The 10,463-nt window shown below is 36.3% G+C and overlaps 1 protein-coding gene across 1 annotated transcript in view; it reads right to left on the reverse strand.

Annotated features, from left to right (window-relative positions):
• Window positions 1–354: 354 nt before the first annotated feature.
• The window catches only part of LOC103251216 (rho GTPase-activating protein 24-like), a 149,669-nt gene continuing 139,560 nt past the window's right edge, over window positions 355–10,463 (reverse strand). The window contains exon 2 of the mRNA XM_008049809.2: window positions 355–459. Within this exon, the coding sequence (XP_008048000.1) occupies window positions 355–459 (105 nt within the window). The remainder of the gene's footprint in view (window positions 460–10,463) is intronic.

Below are 10,463 nucleotides of genomic sequence, written 5' to 3' on the forward strand. Positions count from 1 at the left end.
TTGTCAAATTTCTTATCACAAGAGTACTGTGAAATCAAATTTGTTTCCAGTAGACCCATATAAGTGCTATGTCATGACTTCTGGTCAACTCTGATATCTTGTGGACAAATGAAAAACCAATAGTCATCATGTGGTCATGAGGGGGTGTGTGTGTGTGTGTGCATGTGTTGTGTATGTATGCAAGCACATTCATTTGTGCCACTGTATGAACCTTAAATCATTATCTGTATAAATACAAACCAAACTTGACACCTGCCTCTTCAAATTAATGTTTTCAGTCATAATTCAAAAATAATAAAATCAGTTTGACCGTCTTCATCTTTACCAACACAGAATAACAATAATTTAATCTCATCAGAAAAATATCTTACCTGGAATTACTTCAAAAAGGTATTTCCCTGGGTTCTCTTCATTGCAGGAATGTTCAACAACTTTATTTCCAGGCAGGAAAATAGTACCCTGTGAATACAAATGCCAAGACATCAACATCATCAGATAATGATCATATATCATCATTATCATCCTCATCATCCTCATCAGTGAATATCCAAGGTGTGTCCATGACCCAAAATACAGTAATATGTGTGACTCTTTTCTATACCCAATAATCAAAAATTATGTTAATAATCATATTATAAGAATCATATTAATTCAAGATTTAACAAGTACTTACTGAGAATCTAATATGTATAAGACTAATATGTATGTTAGTGGCTAGATTCATGTTAAGCACCAATTTATTTACTTATTTATTTTGTTTTGTTTTTGTTTTTGATTTTTTGAGTTGGAGTCTCACTCTGTCACCCGAACTGAAGTGCAGTGGCCGCTCCCGGCCACCGCAGCCTCGACCTGCTGGGCTCCAGCGATCCTTCCGCCTCAGCCTTCCGAGTAGCCGGAATTACAGGCACGCGCTACCATGCCCGGGCGGTTTTTTGATTTATTGTAGAGATGAGGTCTCGCTGCCCAGGCGGGTCTCGAACCCACGGGCTCAGGCAATCCACTCACCTCAGCCTCCCAAAGGCGTGGGATTACAGGCTGAGCCACCGAGCCCGGCTGTTTTGGTTTTTTTGAGTTGGAGTCTCACTCCTTCGCCCAGACTGGAGTGCAGTGGCCGCTCCTGGTCACCGCAGCCTCGACTTGCTGGGCTCCAGCTATCCTTCCGCCTCAGCTTTCCAAGCAGCTGGAACTACAGGCACGCGCTACCACACCCGGCTAATTTTTTGATTTATTGTAGAGATGATGTCTCATCAAGTTGCCCAAGCAGGTCTCGAACCTGCGGGCTCAGGCAATCCACTCATCTCAGCCTCCCAAGGCGCGGGATTACAGGCTGCGCCACCGAGCCCAGCTAGTACCAATTTATTAAACACATTCTGTGTGCCAGAAATTTTACTGAGCATTCCACAGACCTCATATTATTTAATTACTAGGATAATCCTATGAGGTATTTATAGCTGTGAAAACAGGACTGAAACATTTTCCCATTTTATAGCTGTGAAAACAGGGCTGAAACATAAAGTAATTCAGCCAAAGTTGTGGTAGGCATTCTCACGATTATCCCTTCTCTTCTCTTTTAGGTTTCTTTCTCTTTAGCAGATCATTTCTATCACTACTGAGACATATTTAAGTCTATCTCATTAAAAAATTACTTTGTAACTACTGCTTCAGTTGTTGTTCTATTTTTTTTCTTGCCTAGCAAAGAGTTGTCTATGTGAAATATATTTCCTCATATGTAACCACCACAGCCTGGTTTATGCACCTGGTAACTCCACTCACAAGCTGCATGCCTGATAATGTTCAATCCTTCTTGAGCCTGACTTCTCAAAAACTTTCATCACTATTGACCACTCTCTCTTGAGGCAACTCCTTTCCTTTGTTTCTTGGTTTTCTCTAGATTTTTCCCTCACTTCTTTGTTGCTGTGTCTCTTTTGCTAATTTTAATCCATCTTTAAATATTTGCATTTTTTGAAATCTTTAGTCAATGATTCTTCCTCTTCTGATTCTAGTACTTTCTTTCTCCAGGTTATCGCATCCATACCTATGACTTCAATAAGCAACTATATAGCCCAATGAATATCAGATTGATGTTTCTAACCAGGACTTGCTGAGCTTCAGACTTTTACATCCAAAAGCTTACTTGGCATTTTCTTTTTAACATTTTTTATTTGAAAGATGTGGGGTACAATTCAGGGTTATGTATACAAATTGTTCATTATGCAGGTACCCTTGTTGACGAGGTGTGCCTCTCCCTCCCCCAGCAGATTCCCACTACTGCCAATCCCACCCCTCTACCCTCCTCCAGCACACCCCTCTCTTCCCTGGCAGTTTTCTACTACTGCCAATCCTTTTCTCATAGTATTGTGATAATTGTTCAAGATCTGCTTATGAGTGAGAACATGAGATATGCAGTTCTTTGGCTCTGTGATAGATCACTCAGTGTTGTAGACTCTAAGGCCATCCCAATTGCTGTGAAGTTCACAATTTTGTCCTTCTTTATGGCTGCATAATATTCCATCATGTATATGTACCACATTTTTAAAATCCAGTCTTCTTTTAGTGGGCAACACATTTGGTTCCATGTGTTTGCTATTGTGAACAATGCTGCAATAAACATACATGTGCAGGTATCTTTTTCATAGGATGATTTGAATTCCTCCAGATATATTCCCAGTAGGGGGATTGAGGGGTCATATGGGAGGTCAGTTTTTCATTTGGATCTCTCAAGCATCTTGAACTCAATCAACTTAGTCAAATTAAAATGCAAGTAAATCTGGTCCTCATTATGCATTTCCTAGTTCAGTAACTGGTACTCTCTTCCATTCAGCTACCAAAGCCTCTCTTGTTTGAAGTGTTTCAAATACCCCTTCACTGAATTCTCCACAATACTCTAACATCTTTCAATCAATTTTTTTTCTTATTCCAGCTAGAGTGTCTTTAAACACAAAACTTTGATCTTGCAACTTTCCTGCTTAAAAGTCTTCCATGGCTTTCATTTATTTTAGAATAAAGGTGAGTGGTTTGGCTCTAAGCTAATTTCTCTAACTGCTCTTCTGTCAATGGCATGATGTTCTTGTCTACCTTAGGATGGCATTATCCCTGGATATTTTATACCATTTTAGACTTGGCTACATCTAAAATATACTTGCATAGGTTCCAGAATTTTTCCTGGACTGATTTATCAGTGTATATAACTATGTTGTTTATAAGATTATTTGATTAATGTCCATCTCCTTCATTAAATTGTAAGGGAGCAAAAATTATATGTACTTTGATCTCAGCTTTACCACCAGTGCCTAGCAAACTTGCCAGGCATATAGTTAATGTTTAATGAAGTGCATTGTTGAGTGAATGAGTACTATATACGTAGTAAAGCCAGTATTCATAACCAAGCATGCTGGACCCAAAAACCCATGCTCTTGTCCACTATATTTTATTGTCCATTTTTCCCAGCTTGAAGCAATATTTAGCTAGAGTTAGAATTTTACTCTATTTTCATCCTATTTGGTTATACAGAAAATTATAGTCATCAACCAATTCCCTCCTTCTGGGCTTACAGTGATAAAGCATGGCACTCCATAACTAAAACTCAAGGAATTGTAGCTTAGAGCTATCCGTCTCCTCCATGCCTTACATGGTGAGGTATTGAAGGAACTTCCTTTGTGATTCTGTTCTGGGAAATAAATTTTCAGTCTTTTCATTATATTTACTTTTCTCTGGCCTATGGATCCCATTTCGTTTATTGGTATCTTTTAAATATTTAAAAAAATACTAACTACTTTGATTAATCACTATATGTAATTATGTTATTTTTATTTTGTATTTTATTTATTTATTTTTGAGTTGGAGTCTCACTCTGTTGCCCAGACTGGAGTGCAGTGGCTGCTCTCGGCCACCGCAGCCTTGAACTGTTGGGCTCCGGCGATCCTTCCACCTCAGCCTTCCAAGTAGCCAGAATTACAGGCATGTGCTACCACGCCCGGCTGATTTTTTTGATTTATTGTAGAGATGAGGTTTCGCTGCCCAGGCGGGTCTAGAACCCGCGGGCTCAGGCAATCCACTCACCTCAGCCTCCCAAAGGCGCAGGATTACAGGCTGAGCCATCAAGCCCGGCTTAATTCCATTATTTATAAGATTATTTGATTAATGTCCATCACCTCGATTAAACTGTAAGGGAGCAAAACATTACATAATCCATCGTAATTAAGACCTTTCATTACATAGGTTTACTCTCTGTGGTTTCTAAATAAGGTGGGAAAATTCATTGATTCCATTAAGAGTTATATAGTTTGCATTTTTTGTCCCCTCCAAATTTCATGTAATCACCAGTGTTGGAGGTGGGGTCTAGTAGATGGAGATGGCGAGTCTCTCATGAATGGGTTGGTGCAGTTGTTGAATGGGTTGGTGAAGTTAAGTTCTGTTAGTTAATGGGAAAGTTGGTTGTTTAAAGAGCCTGGCACCTCCTTTTTTCTCTCTTGCTCCTTTTGTCATGCCTGCCTGCTTTCTCTCCACCTTCCATCATGATTGTAAGCTTCTTGAGTTCACACCAGAAGCCCAGAAGATTCTAGTGCCTTGCAGAACTGTGAGCCAAAATAAACCTCTTTCCTTTATAAATTACCCAGCCGCAGGTATTTCTTTATAGCAATGCAGACTAATATAAACAGTGTATTCTATTTACTGAAATGACTTTGTGAAGTAATTCAATGTATAATTTATCTTGGTTTTAGAACATAGCATCTAACCTTCCAGTTAATATGGTATTCATTTTAAGCACATACATTATATTTGTATGTGTATGTATATGACTCCCATTTAATTATATGCCTTCATGCTCTACTTAAAATCTTAAATTTTACATGTGTCATGTAAGTTGAACTCAAGCTACTCTTCTGCATAAATGATGAAATTCCAAACTACCTCACTTGAAATTAAAAGATTCCAAGAAATGCTATTCTTTGTTTTCTTCTTTGGACATATGAAATAGCTACTTCTGGATTAAATTTTTGTTTTCATTTTTAAATTTGACATTATACAAATTTTGTATTTTGTCAGTTATGATATAAATATAACAGTTTAAATATCAATAGACAATGTTTAGGGTAGGCTATACTGTAATTGACAAACATTTACTGTGGTTAATTCACTGAGTGATTCAGTACATAAAATAAAGTCATTTAATTAAAATAACTAACTCTCGATCATCTTGTACGGAAATCATATAAAGTCTGTAACTAAGGAAAATGTCTTAATTGTGACAATTATTTTTCAAGGAATTTAGCAATGTTTATATTGTCAGAAAATGAAGGTAAATGAACAAAAATCTGTACTGTATCTATCTTAAGTAAACAATGTTAACACCATGCATATCTTTGTATACTTTTATGTATTTATGCATATGTATATATAAACATATAGAGCAATGTTTACAAAATAATGTTCAAAGTAAAAAGGCATTTGCTATCTGCTCAAAACTTAAAAGTCATATGTTGTTATTATGCCAAATGTAATAATCTACATTTTAAAAAGCTAAACTGAAGAGTACTTGCTTGAATATGCATTCTTTCACATCCTCTTTTTCTATAAAGTGTTTATGGGTTTTTTTGTGTGTGCTATGAAAAAACAGTGTAAGGGATATCCATGAAGCTAAATATTTGAGTTTCACCTTAACTTTTTCCTTGCAGGTAAATAACTGAGAGAGAAAATAATCATCAAAAAGTATGCACTGTTTGTGTGGGTTTGGTTAATATTCTCAAAGTTGCTCCAGATTAACCAAACAAGCAACCAACTAATAGGCAAGTACAATTCAAGTGCCTAATCTAACTTGAAAGTAATTTACTGGCAGACTGCCATATGTCAGATGTTATCTTTATAATTTTCTCAGATGATGTGAGGTATATAAAAGAAAGAATAAACTTTACTATCAACACAAGAATAACACAGTATATAACTATAAAACAAATGAATGCCAAAGTATGTAGAAAAACAAGCAAATATAATAAAAGTTTAAGAAGAGTATATCATAGGGGCAGGCTGATAATTTAGGAAAGATAACGTAAAGGAAATTATTTTTAGAGAGAATAGGGTTTTAAGATTTAGTGACCAAGGGGTAATCTTTCAAAGAGGAGGAAATAACATCAACCAAAGCAGAAATTAGAGCCATGTGTGGAGAACACATTAGAATACGTAGAAGATCCATGTGGAGAAATAATTAGGAAGTAAAGATTGTTGGTTACATATGTTGAGGATGTGCTGCAGAAATTATAAGCCTAGGCAGAGGATATTACACTTGATATCCATAGCAGCCGGCAACCAGTGTAGGTTCTTGGGCAAAGCAGATGAAGATTTAAGAACACTAGACTCTTAACCATTTATAATCATTAAGCGGGGGTTCCCAGCCACTGGCCACAAGCTGGTAGTGGTCTGTGGCCTGATAGGAACTAGGCTGCACAGCAGGAGGTGAGTGGCTGGCCAGCAAAGATTCATCTGTATTTACAGCACTCCCAACTGCTCACATTACCGCCTGAGCTCTGTCTTCTGTCAGATCAGCAGTGGCAGCATTAGATTCTCATAGTAACAAGAAGCTAAGATGGTAATGTGAGCAAAAAGCAATCATGGTTCCTTTCTGTTTTTCATCTGGGGTGTTTTCCATATTCATTGGTTTTCATTAACCCTTCCAACTCTTGACAAATGGTTGGTTTCTTTATCACAAACCCTTCAATTACCCCTTTTTGGGCAAAGCCATCAATTTCTTGCTAGAATACTGGGTGACAAAAGAACCAGAGTGCAAGTTCCCTGAGTTTTCTAAGTAAGGGCATATTAGCTTATGATGCTCAATATACTTCGCTGCAAATTTTGGGTGATCAGAGAAGTAAAAGAAGTTCAGCAAATATGGCAATAATTACATGACAGTACTTATTCAACACATTCAGAATGGGATTAAACTTATTTTTATTCTTGATAGAGAATATCCCTTTAAAGAACATTTTTAAAACTTAAAAATGAAATAATATGATAAAATCTTTTATAGTTTGATAGTTAAGGGTAGGTAAAAGCAACATAACTCAGAGCCATACTAGCAGTTTGTTTTCAGCTAGAAGTGCTATTAAAAAGAAAGCTCATCTCTAGTTAATATCAGATCACTGAGCCAAAACAAGATATTGGGGTAAGGATAGATGCTGTTGAAAATAGGCATGGGGATATTATTCTTTGAAATTTGGATTAGAAAAAAATGCATGCATGTTCAGTAGCTTTGTTAGTTTTATAAGCACAACGATGAGATTTTTTTTCCAGCATAAATAACGAACATGGACATAACAAGGAAATAAGAAAAGCCTCAGCTTGATGATATATGAATAATTTTAATGTGACTAGACAGAGATTTAAAAAGAAAACCAAGCCGGGCTCGGTGGCTCAGCCTATAATCCCGCACCTTTGGGAGGCTGAGGTGAGTGGATTGCCTGAGCCCGCGGATTCGAGACCCGCCTGGGCAGCGAGACCTCATCTCTACAATAAATCAAAAAATCAGCCGGGCGTGGTAGTGCACGCCTGTAATTCCGGCTACTCGGAAGGCTGAGGCAGAAGGATCGCTGGAGCCCAGCAGGTTGAGACTGTGGTGGCCGGGAGTGGCCACTACACTCCAGTCTGGGCGACAGAGTGAGACTCCAACTAAAAATAAAAAATAAAAATAAATAAAAAGAAAAAGAAAATCAAGGTGAAATAAATTGTATTAAACAGTTTTTATTAGAGTAACACAAGTTGATTCATTTTTTTCTTTGTAGTAACTAATTTCATTAATTCATCCAACAAATATTTGTTAAACAACACCTAGTATGTGCCAAGTCCTGTCCCAGGGACAAATAATATAATGGTGAGAAAGGCCAAGAAAGTCTTTGCGCTACTGTATCCAAGAATTATTCAGGAAAGGGAGAACATTGGAAACCGTATATCATATAAGGCCCTGTATAAAAGGAAACAGAATGCTGTGTACTTATGACAGATGTTACATTGCATCCACAGTGCTCTGGCTATATAACAATCTCCTGAAAACAATAAAGTCTGTGATTAAGTAAATCTATTCTGGAGTCAAACTGCTTAGATTCAGTCTCCCATCCTACCACCTACTAGCCTTGTGACTTCAGACAAAATACTTCTCTTCCCCATTCCTCAGGTTCTTCATCTTTCAAATGGGATAAAAATAGAACCCACTTTATAGCATCGTTGTGAGCTAATGCATGTGAAGTTTGTAGAAAAATACCTGCTACACAGTATTTATTATTTTAATAATTTAAAATCTTTCTAATATCCCAGAAGCCTCAAAGATATTCTGGGCCTATGTCTTTCGAATCTCTAAATAATGACATCACTGTAGAAAAGGTTTAATATATATCTGCTAGTATTATTATCTAGTTGATTAAATAGAGCAATAAACTAAAACATTTAAAGTTAGTTTTTACTAACTATCATGTTTGTAAGGCTAGACTAACCAAGACAATAGCAATCATCATAGTAAATAGCAATGAATTTCATGTTGATAATGATGATTGCTAGCATTTCTTGGTTCTTGCTTTACTCAATACTTTGCATGCTATTTATATCATTAATTTTCCCAGTGACTCTGTGACATAGGTAATCCTCATTTTATAAATGAGAAGAATAAAGCTTAGAGAACATTAAGTAGAGACTATGACACAATAAATTCCTAACATATACAGAGGGTACCAAAAATTGTATACACATTTTAAGAAAGGAAGAAACTGTATCAAAATTGTAATATTCAATATATACCAATAACAAGATGAATGCAAGTGACATTTGACTTCTACAATTATAAGAGGTACTCAGAGTAGTTACCATCAGCATCCAGACACTTCTGATGATGAACTAAAAGTAACACACAGACAACATCTCTAAAAATGTGTATACATTTTTTGGCATCCCCAGTATTTGTTTGAAAAAAAAAATTAAGGAATAAGTAAAAGCTGCTTTAAGAATTTTACTTTTAGTTGTTAACCCAATTTATGTTCCTATTTCTAATCAATGACTGCTATTAAAGTAGTTTGAAGAAGTTTTATAAACAGTTATCAAGTTTCTTCTTATCCTCTGAAATTAGTTACACGGATTACTGGTAGGCTGCCAGAAGGAGAAAAAAGAATGGTAGACTTGCAAATTGCTACCATCTTGGAATCTATCCAAGTAATTCTTTTTCTAAGTAATCTTTTTGGAGAACACTGGCCTAAGCATTGTTATAAATTGCCTTATAGAAAAAATAGCATAATATTAAGAAAGCTGTGCACAGTATAGGATGCCTTATTTTTCTTAGCTAATAAAACACACAAATGCAAGTAACACATGTATTATTTTCAAATCATTATTTAAATTCACAATGACAAACATAACAGATTATTTTATAATTAGCAAATAAATAGAAATAAAATATTTATACAGATGTCTCATCCTGTTTTTTAAATTATAAAATGCACTCAAGAAGCATTGTCATTCTGGGTTCATTTTCATTTTAAAACAGACTTTGCAAAATATTATAACAGGCATTCAGAATCTAGGAGGCTAACAGGATAGCATTAACTGACATGGAGAAAAATATACGTAGCATTTTGATATAACCTATTTAAAAGCATTTAACTCTTTCTTTTCAGACACAAGGATCCCTTACTCCATGTGAAGTCCTCCTCTACACAGATAGAACATGAATTTCTTCCCAGATAGGGTCCCTTTGCATGAACATTCTCCCTGGGAGCATAGCCTTGACCATTCTAGGTAGATTGAAGTCACTTCTTTTTTCAACAATGTTTTGATTCATTGGGAAATGGATGAATTCCTTGATTGTGAGGGAGTACAGATTGGAAATGAAGGTAAGGAAGACAATGATTCTAAAACCAAAATCCTATAATCACATTCCCCAAATTGGAAGAGACTTAGAAGTCACCCTTCTCAACATTTATCTAATATATGAACCCTCTGCAATCCTATGGGCATTCAATATTTGTCTGGGATCACTCACTGCCTTTTTTAAGGTGTCCTTGGTCATTTTTGAAAGAATGTAATTGAAAGGAAAAATAATCCAAATGTTAATACAAAACCCATCCTCCAACAATTTCTACTCCAAATTCTTCCATTTGGAGGGAAAACTCCTTTCCTACCCTGAATTGTAGGAGTTAACATCAACCGATGCTTACGATGTGCCAGAACTGTCCATTTAACAGAAAGAAAATTGAAACATTAAATAATTGAGTAGAACACAACTGGTGAAGTGCAGAAACAATTTGACCCTGGGGAGTCCATGCTCCACTCCCTTAACCAGATAATAGAAAACTATAATATGATTTATTGACTTGTTCACTCATTTGGCAAGATTAGATTGAGCACGTGCTATATGTTGATGATGTCAGCCCATAATCCCGTGCTTTGGGAGGCTGAGGTGAGTGGATTGCCTGAGCCCACGGGTTCGAGAC

Source organism: Carlito syrichta, unplaced genomic scaffold (genome assembly GCF_000164805.1).
Source record: "Carlito syrichta isolate Samal-C Ts95f unplaced genomic scaffold, Tarsius_syrichta-2.0.1 Scaffold137276, whole genome shotgun sequence".
Classification (NCBI taxonomy): domain Eukaryota; kingdom Metazoa; phylum Chordata; class Mammalia; order Primates; family Tarsiidae; genus Carlito; species Carlito syrichta.